General features: G+C 40.6%; 1 protein-coding gene across 1 annotated transcript; it reads left to right on the top strand.

The window, feature by feature from the left end:
• Nucleotides 1-12,906: 12,906 nt before the first annotated feature.
• Nucleotides 12,907-14,307, top strand: LOC133825551 (MADS-box transcription factor PHERES 2-like). Its single transcript, XM_062258480.1, has one exon. It carries the CDS (start codon nt 12,907-12,909, stop codon nt 14,305-14,307), a length of 1,401 nt encoding a protein of 466 aa, XP_062114464.1.
• The last annotated feature ends 943 nt before the right edge of the window (nt 14,308-15,250 follow it).

Below are 15,250 nucleotides of genomic sequence, written 5' to 3'. Positions count from 1 at the left end.
CGATTGTATAACGGTCATTGGGTGATTGGCATCGCATAACTTAGTGCAAAGTGGAGACCACTCCCTACATTCTGTGGATCCAGTTCCTCCCAATGATAGCATTGTAGCTTGTGACTGAGTCCACTATAAGGAAGTCCATTGGCAAAGTGCGTTCTGCGGCGACTACGTTTAGCCTAACGGCACCTTTCGGGTATACCCTTTGGCTGTTGAATCCCAGGATTGGTGCAACAGAGGGTCTAATCTGACTTTCTCCGAGTCCCATCTTTTGAAAGGCTTCCCAAAAGAGGATATCAACACCACTTCCCCCATCGACTAAAACTCTTTCTAGCTGGCAATGGTCGACCTGTATTGAGATGACTAAAGGATCGTCATGAGGTAGGTGTACTCCCCCGCAAGTCGTCTTTTTCGAAGGTTATTGCAGAGGCTAGATAGCATCTGTCTTCCGAGGTGACAAGGTTGACGATGTGGCCTAATGACCTGTATTGCTTCATCCTTTCCTCCATTCTTTTATGTTTTTTGGATGCCCGCTTTTTTTCTATGATTGTAACGCCCTAAACTCCAGGCACCGTTACGGTGTGCCTTGTAAACAGTGCTAAACTCGCTAATCGAGTCATTTGGCCAAAATCGTGTAACTAAGTATGATTAGTGGTTTAGGGATTAAATTTTTTGCTTAAGATGTAGCGTTTCATTAGAACGTTTACTGTATACATTGGGATCCCAAAAATATAATTTAAAGGTCTATTACAAGAAAATATTTACAACAGGCCGATCTAAGCGGAAAAACAGGGTTTAACCCTAGTTCCTCTTTCAACCCTCGGCCATGGCGGTCGAGCAGCCGCATATGTACACATCGCCACCTAAGCTCTCCAACTCAAGGTTTGTCCAGCATTCTTTTTCCTTTACCTGCACCACATAGCACTCGTGAGCCGAAGCCCAGCAAGAAAACTTAATATGCTCATGAACAGTAATAACATGTCATCAAATCATAAGGCACACACCTAGCAGATATAGCCCTAACCACGCAGGCAAATGAGTTCACATAATGTTGAGTATAACACATCAACCGATGATCATAATAATCATCCAGGGCTTTTAGCCAAAAATAGAAGAGTGATAGTTGTAATAGTCACTGAGGTGGGTTTCGTTCCCAATAGCCATGTGACGATAGGGTCACCGGGGTTTTATAGATAAGTGAACCTTTCACTAGCTTAAACAGGATAGGTGCAGGATGACTAGTCATCAACATAACCTTCCTCATGACCATAGAGTCATAATCATGGAGTATTGCTCGCTAGCCATGTGACAAGTTGTCACCTAGGCCTTTGGCCCTGGCTCTGAGTAACTAGCTTAGACTAGTCAAGCGCTTATAAGATTCATCAACCTTAGGGTCGGTCCAACATTAATGCCTTAGGGTCAATCAACGCTGATATCGATTAGATCTAATCTTTTAATCGGCCCTGCGTTCATGACGCTATGCCATTCTCGGCTCTTAGGTCTGTGATACTCGACCAGTGCCGACCCTGACTAGTCAGTGCCATACACAAGTAAGCAATGCTACCAAACATATATCATATGTCAAATATCCGAATACAGGGCATTCAGCATGCTTACTCAATAATTACTAGCACAATTAGGATCATGCATAAACACAGAGGCTCAAGCTCTGAAAAATCTCATATTCAATACTCATAGCATGCCCTAATCACATGTTTCTCGTGCATTACATTTAAATATCCAACATGCATCAAGAATAACCATGCATGTCACATATACACAGGGTGCAATTTTCTTACCTCTGGTTCGAGCGAGAATTAGAACAAGAACGACCCTTGAGAATGATCGATCCTTTAATCCTTTAGCGGCCACCTAGTCATAACCAAATACAATCTCCAATTAATGAGAATCAACAAAGATAGGGTTCTTGATCTAAACCCTCTCTCGGGACCTCGAAACATGCCCACACGGTGAGTAGATTTGATCCCGCGCCTTAAGGATTGAAACCCTGAGCCAAAAACCCATAAAAACACTCGAAACAGGGTTGTGATGAAATAGGGTAGCACTACATCGCTACACTCCTAGCGCCCCAGCGCTCATCACAGAGCCAAACCGCCCTAACATCCCCTGCAGGTAGCATTGTAGCGCCCCATACTGGGCGCTGTAGCGCTACCTTCAGCTAGCAACTGCCCAGAAAATCCTTCCTTCGATTCCACAATTTCTTACCCAAACCAAAAGCTTCCAAACACCAAATTAAGTCCCAAATGAACCCAAATACCACCTCCACATGTCCTAGACACCACAACCTCGAGAACCCTAGTCAAAACTCCAATCAATTACCAACTTTCCAACTCAAAAACCAGCTGAAACTTAACTTGGAAAACAGAGAAAAAATAAGAGTTCTAATGGCTAAAAGCTCACCTCAATCTCAGCAACACACCCTCTTCAATGGTGGAGCATAACCCTAGCTTATCCCAGCTCGGTATTTTGGCTTGGTTCCTAAAAAGAGCTTGAAAATTCAAGGAGAAATTGAGGAGAAAAACCATCGGGAGAGAAGGAGGAAGGAGACTCTGTTTTTGGAAAGGTTCTACAGCCTTAATGGCTGATATAAATCTTTAAGGGTGAAAAGACCTAAATGCCCTCAAGTCTAAAATAAAGCCTTAATAGCCATCAAGGGAAAAAACGTCTTTTCACACGTATTTCGTTAATCATAATTAACACCCTCCAATTCCTGCTATTCTCGATATTCTCACATACCATTAAATCATATCCCATTACCCTTTAATTCCCGGTAATGCTCTAATCATTAAAATCATCCCGAGACTCATCTCAAGCCCCGAACTTACACCCGTTATGATCAGACCGAACACTTGCATTTCATGATCGTCTCATGCCGAAAAGCTCGAAAAAATTCACATATAATATGGTACCATTCATAACTCACCCACATGCACGAAAATACAGAATCACGCCCTCAACGGGCCAAATTACCATAATTCCCTTATAATTAAAAATACACCCATATGCATGCATTTATCATCATATAATAATATAATTCACATAAGTATGCATATGATCACTTAATAACATAATAAATCAATTTTGCCCCTCCCGGCCTCCTAATCAAGGTCCTAAACCTTATTAGGAAATTCGGGGCATTACAACTATCCCCACCTTACAGAAATTTCATCCTCAAAATTTATCTGAACAGTTCGGAATAAGTATTTCCAATTTCAATTTCCCAGGTCACTCCCTCGACCTCACTATTCCTGCAACATACCTTAACCCAAGGTACACTTTGTTCCTCAGAACCTTATTACTTCTGTTATAATCTAAACTGGCTATTCCTTACCGAAATACTTAACCTTAACCTTCAGATCCTTATAGCTCAACTCATGAGTTCTTTTTAACCCATGTCCACTGCATGGAAATACATAGCACACTGTATAAAACTGACAGTGCCAAAGATAAGGCTTATCTAAAGTCCCTAACCAGTCCTATCTAGGACTCAACTGTCAAGATAGTCTAGGGCTTAGCTTGCCCTTAACTCCTCACCCCTTTCCATGGTGATACTTTAAGGAAAATACATTCTTCTACTTGAAATTCCACGTTCTTACTTTTCAATTCAGTAAAACTTTTTCCATTTACTCTGAGAAGTGAGCATTCACGCTCTAACCTCTAACAATCTCAATGGTCCCCTGAACCATCTCATGATTTTTTATTCTAGATCCTTACCCATCTCATTTCAATAAACTGGTGCTAAGCATTCTCAACATACCTCTTCTCATAAGATATCTTTCCAACACTGGATAACTCTCTTTTTCCCTCTCTGACTTACCATCAGTCTGAGAATAATAAGTTGTACTGAATTTCATCTATAAGTATTCATCGCCTTCCTTAACCCTTCCAAGACCTGGAAGTAACAATAGAGTCTTCATCTGATAAGATAGACCTTAAATTTCATGAAGGCACACTATCTCTCTCACATAAAGATCTGAATTCTGATCAGCTGTGTTATTCATCCTTGCTGACAAAATAAACTTACTCAAAACACTGGTCCACAATGATCCAATCAAAATTATGCTGACCCTTTAACCTGGGCAGCTCCACCGTGAAACCCATTGCGATGCTTCCTTATTCACACTATAAAATACTCAAAGCCTGCAACGACTTCGCTAATTCCTGATACTCTGTCTTGACCTGTTAACAGATTAAGAACTTTATCATGCATTCCATTATGCCCATCTCCATCTCAGGCCACCACTAAAAAAATTTCATATCCTAATACATTTCCATGATGCTTGAATGAAGAGAATAGGAGAATAACACGAGATTCATCCAGAAACTCCCAATTAATTCCAGTGTCCATCGGATCCCAGATCCGATCTCTATACCACGACAAACCCATATTTGACACTGCTTAATCCTTAACTATTCCAGTTAAGTCATTCTCCTCAATCTTCTCTATTTGTGATTCACTTAATTGTTTTCCTTTTTAATCATTTCTAATATAATAATCTCAACATAAACCTGGCCACCAGAAACTCTACCCCAGTTCTGGTCAAATCCTTTAACCAACATGTTGCATAAGTAATCACTTCTCCTGCTACCAAGGTGTCATAACAACCTAATAATTGGTCCTGATCTGTAAGGAGACTTAGAACTATTTCCCAAGGCACCTGCAATATTCTTACCACCCAAGGAAACTTCTGCCCCTAAGGCATTCCTTGACCTTGGAAAATTTCCGCCAAGAATACACCACAAAACCATCGTCCAAGACAATCACAACTCCAATTCAGATAAACCCTTGCCAGGCTCTGTTCATCTAATTCATCAAGACATACTCAGCACTCCCATTGCTCTTATCTGTTATAACAGCAGACTTCTACATATTCTCTTTCCTGATCTTTAGCTGGTACTAACCAGATCCAAGATCCACCTCAGAGAATATCACCTTACTCACTGACTGAGCCTTTAATTCTTACAACTCTGCTGAGCCATTCAAAACAGTGCCCTAAAACCTGAATCCATTCCTGGCACAAATTCAATCACCATACTATCTCTCCATATAAAGGAACCCTGGCAACCCTCCTGGAAACACATCCAGAACTCATAGACTAATCTAGTCTGTCCTGTCTTCACTAGCTTAATCTAGGTGGTATCCACCACACTAGATAAGAGTTTCATGCATCTCTCTGCCATAAAACTCTAGGTCTCAATGCAGATGTCATAAACATATCAAATCCATGCACAATGCCAGCTATCACAAGGCTTTCCACTCTCAAGCCCAAGAGTTACTATTCTTTCCTTGCCATTTAAAATTGCTCCATAATTACTTAACCAATCCATACCCTAGATCAAACCAAAGCCAGTCATAACCAGCTTTAACAAAGTCACTGATGAATCCTTTTCATCATAATTCACATCATCCCTTCAATTACCAATACAGTATCACTTTTTCATCACCACATAACCATATGATTTGCATATCATCTTTGTGCTTCTCTATATGCAAAAAATAAAGAGCAGCATGGCACCAAATAAATCAGCACAAAATAAAGATCAGGATCAAAAGCTAACCTGCCACCCCCAAGGAACTAGTCTCGATCTCAGACTCTGACTGCCTCGGGATAAACACTCGAGTTGGAATCGAGCAGTCTATCCCCTTTTGCTCATGCTCTCCTAGCCTTGGGAAATTCCTTTTTATATGTCCAACCATACCACATGCAAAACATGCGTTTGCTCGGCATTCCCCCGGATGACGCTTCTTGCACCGAGTGCAGATTGGATAAATTTTTGTCCAGCTTTCATTCTTACTTAGTCCAATAAGTGGATTTACTGTTATCTCAGCTCTGTGCTCCCTAGCACTCTTCTTCTCATTTCTTATGCTCTCAATAGCAATAGCCTACTCTACCATCTGAGCATAGGTAGAGACTTCATGAATTGGGGCAACTCTAATACCCCGAGATATTCCAAGATTCAATCCTTGAACAAACCTTTCTTTCCGAGCCACATCTGTGGGTGCCATGTCTAAAGCAAACTTGGCCAACCCATCAAATCTGTTAACATACTCGGTTACTGTTGCATTACCCTAAACGAGATTCAGAAACTCATTCATCTTAGCGGTCTTAGTTATATCACAATAATACTTCTCATTAAATAGCTATTGAAACTCTTTCCAATCCATCACAGCTATATCTCGTGTCTGGGATATCACTTCCCACCACGTCTAGGCATCATCCCACAATACATATGTCGCACAAGCCACCCTATCGTGACTTACCAGCCCCATACTGTCAAGAATGGAACTGATCATGCCCATCCATTACTCAGCTCTGATTGGATCAAGGCCTCCCTTGAAGACTGGAGGGTAATACTCCTAGAATCTTCCACAAAGAAATTCCCACCTGCTCTCAACCCTAGGCTGAGCCAAAGGTGGTGCCACTCCTGGCACAACAAAGGAAGAAGTGTTTCCCGACAAGTTCTGCTGTTGATTCAAACACCTAATCTCTTCCTCATGCCTCTGCAATCTCGATAACAAATCTGTAAATATCTGCTGAAAATTCATAGGAGCAGATGGAGAACTGGTACCCTGGCTATAACTCCCAGCCTCTGTATAACCACCACCAGGCCTCATTATCTACCTTGAATATAAACCTGCTGATTGAATCTGCAGTCAATAACTTGACCATTAATCATGCTGAGCATATCAAGAGCTTTCTCCCATGGGATAAATCTTACCACGCCACATTCATTAACCACTTGCAGTGCTAAAAACATACCCATGGCATTCATACATCAATCATGATTCCTGGTCTTCCAACATTCACACCATGCCTCCAACTCCAGCATGCAAATATTACAATTATATACATTCATGGAGCAGGTAATCATATGATCACATTCATATAAATATTCACGGAGCATATAATCATATAATCAAGAGGCAGGCTCTATCAAAATCCCATGCTCCGTAATACAATGTGCAGGTAAAGCATTTACATTCTATTTAAGCAGTTAAGCACATAACTACAGAAATAGTTACCATTCCCTGAGTGAAGCTATCTTCAGTGACGAGTGTACATCCCGGCTTGTCTTTAGGAACCATAAACCTTGGCTCGCTCTGATACAAAAGTTGTAACACTCAAAACGCTAGGGACCGTTAGGGTGTGCCTTGTTAACAGTGCTAAACTCGCTAATCGAGTCATTTGGCAAAAATCGTGTAACTAAGTATGATTAGCAGTTTAGGGATTAAAAATTTTGGTTAAGATGTAACGTTTCATTAGAACATTTACTGTATACATTGGGATCCCAAAAATATAATTTAAAGGTCTATTACAAGAAAATATTTATAGCAAGCCGATCTAAGCGGCAAAACAGGGTTTAACCCTAGTTCCTCTTTCAACCCTCGGCCGTGGCGGTCGAGCAGCCGCATATGTACACGTCGCCACCTAAGCTCTCCAACTCAAGGATGGTCCAGCTTTCTTTTGCCTTTACCTGCACCACATAGCACCCGTGAGCCGAAGCCCAGCAAGAAAACTTAATATGCTCATGAACAGTAATAACATGTCATCAAATCATAGGGCACACGCCTAGCAGATCTAGCCTTAACCACGCAGGCAAATGAATTCACATAATGTTGAGTATAACACATCAATCGATGATCATAATAATCATCCAGGGCTTTTAGCCCAAAATAGAAGAGCGACAGTTGTAATAGTCACTGAGGTGGGTTCCATTCCCAATAGCCATGTGACGATAGGGTCACCGGGGCTTTATAGATAAGTGAACCTTTCACTAGCTTAAACAGGATAGGAGCATGATGACTAGTCACCAACATAACCTTCCTCGTGACCATAGAGTCATAACCATGGAGTATTGCTCGCTAGCCATGTGACAAGCTGTCACCTAGGCCTTTTGCCCTGGCTATGAGTAACTAGCTTAGACTAGTCAAGCGCTTATAAGATTCATCGACCTTAGGGTCGGTCCAGCATTAATCCCTTAGGGTCATTCAACGCTTATATCGATTAGATGTAATCTTTTAATCGGCCCTGCGTTCATGGCGCTATGCCATTCTCGGCTCTTAGGTCTGTGATACTCGAACACTGCTGACCCTGACTAGTCATTGCCATACACAAGTAAGCAATGCTACCAAACATATATCATATGTCAAATATCTGATTATAGGGCATTCAGCATGCTTACTCAATGATTACTAGCACAAATAGGATCATGCATAAATACAGAGGCTTAAGCTCTGAACAATCTCATATTCAATACTCATAGCATGCCCTAATCACATGTTTCTCGTGCATTACATTTAAATATCCAACATGCATCAAGAATAACCATGCATGTCACATATACACAGGGTGCAATTTTCTTACCTCTGGTTCGAGCGAGAATTAGAACAAGAACGACCCTTGAGAACGACCGATCCTTTAATCCTTTAGCGGTCACCTAGTCATAACCAAATACAATCTCCAATTAATGAGAATCAACAAAGATAGGGTCTTGATCTAAACCCTCTCTCGGGACCTCGAAACATGCCCACACGGTGAGTAGATTCAATCCCGCGCCTTAAGGATTGAAACCCCGAGCCAAAAACCCATAAAAACACTCAAAACAGGGTAGCGCTACATCGCTACCCTTCTAGCACCCCAACGCTCATCACAGAGCCAAACCGCCCTAACATCCCCTACAGGTAGCGCTGTAGCGCCCTATACTGGGCGCTATAGCGCTACCTTCAGCCAACAACTGCCCAGAAAATCCTTCCTTCGATTCCACCATTTCTAACCCAAACCAAAAGCTTCCAAACACCAAATTAAGTCCCAAAAGAACCCAAATACCACCTCCACATGTCCTAGGCACCACAACCCCAAGAACCCTAGCCAAAACTCCAATCAATTCCCAATTTTCCAACTCAAAAACCAGCTGAAACTTAACTTGGAAAACAGAGCAAAAACAAGATTTCTAATGGCTAAAAGCTCACCTCAATCTCAGCAACACACCCTCTTCAATGGTGGAGCATAAGCCTAGCTTATCCCAGCTCGGTTCCTTGGCTTGGTTCCTCAAAAGTGCTTGAAAATTCAAGGAAAAATGGAGGAGAAAAACCAACAGCAGAGAATGAGGAAGGAGACTCAGTTTTTGGCAAGGTTCTATAGCCTTAATGGCTGATATAAATCTTTAAGGGTGAAAATACCTAAATGCCCTCATGTCTAAAATAAAGCCTTAATAGCCACCAATGGCAAAACTGTCCTTTCACACCTATTTCGTTAATCATAATTAACACGCTATTCTCGATATTCTCACATACCAATAAATCATATCCCATTACCCTTTAATGTCCGGTAATGCTCTAATCATTAAAATCATCCCGAGACTCATCCTGAGACTCATCCCGAGCCCCGAACTTACACCCGTTATGACCAGACCGAACACTTGCATTCCATGATCGTCTCATGCTGAAAAGCTCGAAAAAATTCACATATAATATGGTACCATTCATAACTCACCCACATGCATGAAAATACACAATCACGCCCTCAACGGGCCAAATTACCATAATGCCCTTATAATTAAAAATACACCCATATGCATGCATTTATCATCATATAATAATATAATTTACATAAACATGCATATGATCACTTAATAACATAATAAATCAATTATGGCCCTCCCGACCTCCTAATCAAGGTCCTAAACCTTATTAGGAAATTCGGGGCATTACACTGGTGAGCCCCACGATCCCGTGTATCATGGGGATTTGTTTGAGAGGCTCTTGTGAACTCATGGAAGCCACATTTGGGGAGTCTGCCATGGGCAGTGTCAGGGCAGAAGTGGCGTGGGGTTGCGAGATGCCGGGTATGCTTGATCCTTTAATATACTGGGTCACTCGTCCGCTTCGCATGAGGGCCTGGATCTGATTGTGGAGGTTGTGGCACTCGGAGAATGTGTGGCCATGATCCTTGTGGAAGAGGCAGAACCTATTTTTATCTCTTCTTTCCGGGGGAGTGTTGATTTTGTACGGCTCACGCCAGATGGGTCTATCTCTTTTTTCTTCGTAGATGACCTCCTGAGGGACGGTGTACTCGAAAGAGGGGTATCGCGGTTGATCTCGATTTGCTTTTGGTCTTTTTCCTCCTTTCATCTAATCTGCCTCCTGTCTTTTCCTTTTGTCGTCCCTTGTAGATGGGGGAGGAGGGTTATTCGCTGGTGGCGTAGAAATAAGGGCAGACTTCTTCTGCGCACGTTCTCAAAATTCCAGGACCCTGAAGACGCCCTCGGCATAGATCTGGATTTCGTCCATGTCATACGGTGGTGTCTTGGTGAGGTTTTCGTGCAAGAGGGACCCCACCTATAGGCTTTTGACTAAGATATTAGCCGCGGTTACTGGCTTGACGTCTTGGATCTGATGTACTAGGTCTATGAAACATTACAGGTACGACTTTGGGTGTTCATTTTCACCTTGCTCAATTCAGTAGAGATTTGCCATCATTCTTAGGGCTTCACGGTTAGCATTATATAGTTGAAGAAAGGCTCTGCGAAGATCACTGAAACCGTTGACAGAACCAAGTTTCAACTGCCTGAACCATAGCATGGCTGGCCAAGAAAAAGTTGTGGAGAAAACTTTGCAGTTGTATGGCTTCATTGTTGGCTTCCAAGGCCATCTTCTGCTAGAATTGGAATAGGTGATTGAGCGAATCTCCTTTTCCGTTAAATGCAGACAGTGGGGGAATTACGAAGTCCCGCAGTTTGGGCTCATTCTGTATCCACTCTACAAAAGACGATCTCTCGGTGGTCCTTGAAACCAAATCCATGTGATCAGTAGCATAGGCAGACCTTCCGTCCGAGAACTTCTGCATCACTTCTCACAGCATCTCTTCTTTCCAGCTGTCCAAGAACCGGACAGAGGGGGTATGCTCCTCGGCTGGTGTATCCTGTGTGGTCCGTGCTTGGGTCTGCTGGGGCCCCTTCACAGCGACTGGTTAGGTTGTTCTCGTGGGCTCTGCACCGGCTCGCACATGTGCTTCGTAGCGAATCGCCCGTTGCTCCTCAGCCCCTTAATGAAGACGAGTTGGAGAGGATGGTAGAGGACCTTGGGACCCTTCTCTGATGTGGTGGGTGTTCCTCTCAGGGGAGTCGATCTGGACGATCGGAGCTCCAGTCCTATCAAGGTTGAGATTTTATTTGTCTTGGGCCCTGCGTGTGGTTTCATTTGTTTTCCTTAATTCGGCGATCTCAGCTTCGAGCCTGGCCTGAGCTTCGATCAGTGTCCTAATGGCTTCGTCGGATCTCTGTTGGCTGGCTTCCAGCAGTCGACACATCCTGTCGATTTGGTCGCCTACATCCGTTGCTGGGGCGACCTGGGTGACGGTACCTGGTGCTCCGTTGTTCTTTGGCGGCATGGCTTTTGTGTTCGAGTGAATCTTGATTGCAAGGAAAGATTTCTTGATTTGACGATGTTGTTAAAGAGGGAATAGATTTCCCACAGACGGCGCCAATTTGTTGATGCAACAACTTTGTCTTTTTAAATCTGGAGGTACTTGTCAATGAACTCCGGTTCTCCAGTGCTTCTCCGTCAATGAAGATGACTTTGCTGATCGTCGAACCGTCGGGGAGTACCTGCAAGAAAGACACTCTGATGCTTAAGTCAGATTTCGATCCCTTCATCTGAATAAGAGTTCAGTATTTATAGAACAAAAATATGAGGTGGTTAGTTGTTTAAGCTGACTCCCTGATTGGCGGGAGGAATAACTAAATTTCCTTCCAAAATGCATTTGGATCAATTAAATATGCAGAGGTCAGAGGCGCACACCGCCTTTGACTCATGACTTCTGACTTCGGAGCTTCTGCAGGGCCAATACGACCTGTTTCAATTTACTTAAAACGGAGAAGTCTTTTGGGCCGAACATTTTGGGCCCAACAACAAGTAACAAACATTAATCATGTGTAGAATATTTTCAAAGTTAAAGTTCCATCTAGTTCTGCCCAACTAAAAGAAATCTATATTGTACATCTATATACTTTCATAAATAAGATAAATAATAAGAAATAATTATATATATAGACTTTGAGCATCTTATTTTTAAAATTAAATTATTTTGATATTTGGATTATGTATAGACATGTAGTAGGGAGAGATTTTACGAAGAAAAAAGCAGTAACGGTAGCAATTATTAATTAATTTATGATTGTTATAGTGAGTCAAAGATAGATTTCACTGTCAGAAGAACCCAATAGAATTCAATAAACTTTTATAAATATAATATTTGCAAAATCTGGTAATAAAAACAAATCTTAATTAGAATGGATTTGGATTTTAATTTTGTATACTTATCTCTACTTTTTTGCCCCTTTACATATGGCTTAATATAATGGAGGACAATATTCTTCCCACGTAATTGCACTATCATACCATGAATCAATTTACTTGGATAAGAACGAATATACTAGCCGCCGCGGTGTATATTTTGGTAAGTAAATTTGATAATATATATTAGTAAATTAAACACTATTTTTTTTTTAAAAAAAAATCTAGATATTTCTCAGTCTATTTTACCTACTCTGAAACTATATATAAAGAAAATATTTATTTGAAAACACAGAAAGAGTAAAAAGATTATAGGTCATTGTATAAATTAAACTATCGAGCAATGATAATTAATTTTCTTACTAATGTCATAATTTCTGAATCTAGAAAGAAATGGGTCTCTAAATTCTTTCCATAAAGAAAATATCCCACACGGCCACACTCAGAAAAAGAAAAAGAAAAATTCCTTTCACAATGCTTCACTCTCAGTCTATACCCTAATACTGTCCAGACATTTCCCCTATATATACAACTCTATATACACACAGACACTTCACCATACACATATGTAATACATACAAATCCTATATACTATAATGACTAGAAGGAAGATACGACTTGCATGGATCGAAAACGAGACAGCAAGAAAAGCTAGCTTCAAGAAGAGGAGAGCGGGGCTATTGAAGAAGATGAAAGAGCTCACAACCCTTTGTGGGGTTAGTGCTTTCATCATCATCAATGGTCCCGGCGAGTCTGGTCCTCCGGCGATCTGGCCGTCTGTGGAGGAGGCGCGTGAGCTCTACCAGCGATTTAGGAGTGTGCCTGACGTCGAGAGGTGCAAGAAGATGGTGAATCAGGAGAGTTACCTCCGAGAGAGGTCGGGGAAAATGGCGGAACAGATTCGGAGGCAGCATCGGCAGAACATAGAGAACATGACGTCGTACATCATAGCCCAGATCTTTGGCCATGGTAGGGCAGTGACTGAGTTCGAGCCGAATGAAGTCAACATTGTCGTTTGGGTGATGAATGATAAGTTGAAGGAGCTGAAGACGAAGATCCAGTTTTACGATCAGACTGTTGGTAATCAGCCACCCGGAAGCTCGTCTAATCTTCCTCCGCCGCTCATTCCCAACGAGGATATTGTCATGACTCCTGCTCCGATCAAAGAGAATCGACCCCCTTGGGAGTCTTTTTTCTCAGGGATCCTGAACAATATTCATACTACTACTAATAATAATAATATCATTAATGTCGTTAAAGCTAACAACAACAACAACAATAATAATAATCATCTAATAATAAATAATGTTGTAACAGGGGTGGATCAGGGTCCTAGTGTTGGGATGCAAGTACCAGATCGTGGTCAGTATTTTGTTGGGGGTACTAGTAACGGTTCTACTTCTTTGAATGTTGTTGCTAATAATGTTGTTTATCCTAATTATTATGGTGCAGGGAGTAGTAGTAGTGGTACTGCTACTACTGGAAATGTTCATGGGTTTCAGGCTCACCCATATGTGATGAATAATCAAAATTTATTTTGCCATGCTGGAGGTAGCAATATTAATGCTATCTCTAATGACCAAATGGGTTTGGTTAATGTTGGGCAATTTGGATCTGGGACTGGGAGAGGAAATCCAATCATCATCAATGGTGGTCGTGCTAACAATATGGGTTTCGCTCCTTATCGTCAACAAGAGGTGATGAATCTTGGAGGAAGTGGCACTACAACTCAGCCAAACACTAATTTAGGGCACATCAATCTTGGACTTGGTGGAGTTAATAATAATTTTGAAAATGTGGGATTTGGAGTGCAATCTGGTCAAGGCGATATTATGATGGCAGAAAATTACAACAATGGAAGCTTTGCTACTAATGTTACTAGAAATGATATTGCTGCTGGAAAGAGGCCATGGTTTGGGGCAGACAGTGGCAACAGTGCTGGAAATGATAGCTGTCTCTTTGATTTCAATAAGAACTGGCCAGGTCCCTCTAATTGAGTTGTTTATATCAAATTCTTAGCTGCTAAGAACATATATATTAATAAGTTAATGAGTAATTTGTCAATCCTATTTCGAAAGTTAGTAGTTTAGTTTCAATCCATTGTATGAGCAATAACATTGTAATAAGATCTCTCTTTCATGAGAAGATGAGGCATTTACATGTTGTTTTCTTTATTGTTATGAAATAATGTTTGCTTTTGCCATTTTTCTCTCATCATCATTTTCTTTGAATGCTATAAATTCAGACTCAAATCGTTGGGATTTAATGAATATTATTAGACTAATATTTTAATAAAGTTTTAATGAATAAGTATTTGTAAATAGTGCTGATCTACAAGCGACTATTGGTTCTAAATGTATGCCGAGTTAATAAATTTATGGCAAAGAAATAAAAAATGATCTTTATTGGTATAAATTGTGTGATGCTACTACTATAATTGGTTAGAATTATACTTGGTAGTGATAGACGAATATACAAATCAATTAATTCTAAAAAATATATTACCAAATATATATCTTGTAAGCGCGTGAAAATAAAAAAAAATAAAAATTATATTCCTAAAAGAAATTATTTGTGTAAGTTGTCAAAAGCTTTTTGTTTTTTTTTTCTTCGAGCGCTTGAGATGGATTATACTATCAAATAATATCTTACAGACATGTGTTATATATTATTAACATAAAAATAAAATTTTGTGTGAAAGTCGATGTTATAATTAATCAAGGATTATAGTGCTTTACTATGTCTTAATTTGTATTTTTTATTACATATAATTCACATACATACATTTGTCGTGATAATACTAAGGAATCCCAATATAGTTGACAAATCAATATGAAAACATCACTGACCATGATTTTGGTTAACTTTATTTTTAATGAGACAAAAATAGATTTATTTTTATGTAATATATCTAATTAAAAAAAAATTTAAAATATAATC

Source organism: Humulus lupulus, chromosome 3 (genome assembly GCF_963169125.1).
Source record: "Humulus lupulus chromosome 3, drHumLupu1.1, whole genome shotgun sequence".
NCBI lineage: Eukaryota > Viridiplantae > Streptophyta > Magnoliopsida > Rosales > Cannabaceae > Humulus > Humulus lupulus.
The sequence above is the reverse complement of the archived record's forward strand: the minus strand, read 5'-3'. Positions and strand labels throughout refer to the sequence as shown.

Coding starts and splice junctions, on each gene's coding strand:
- LOC133825551 (XM_062258480.1), top strand. CDS start 12,907: ATGACTAGAAGGAAGATACGACTTGCATGGATCGAAAACGAGACAGCA.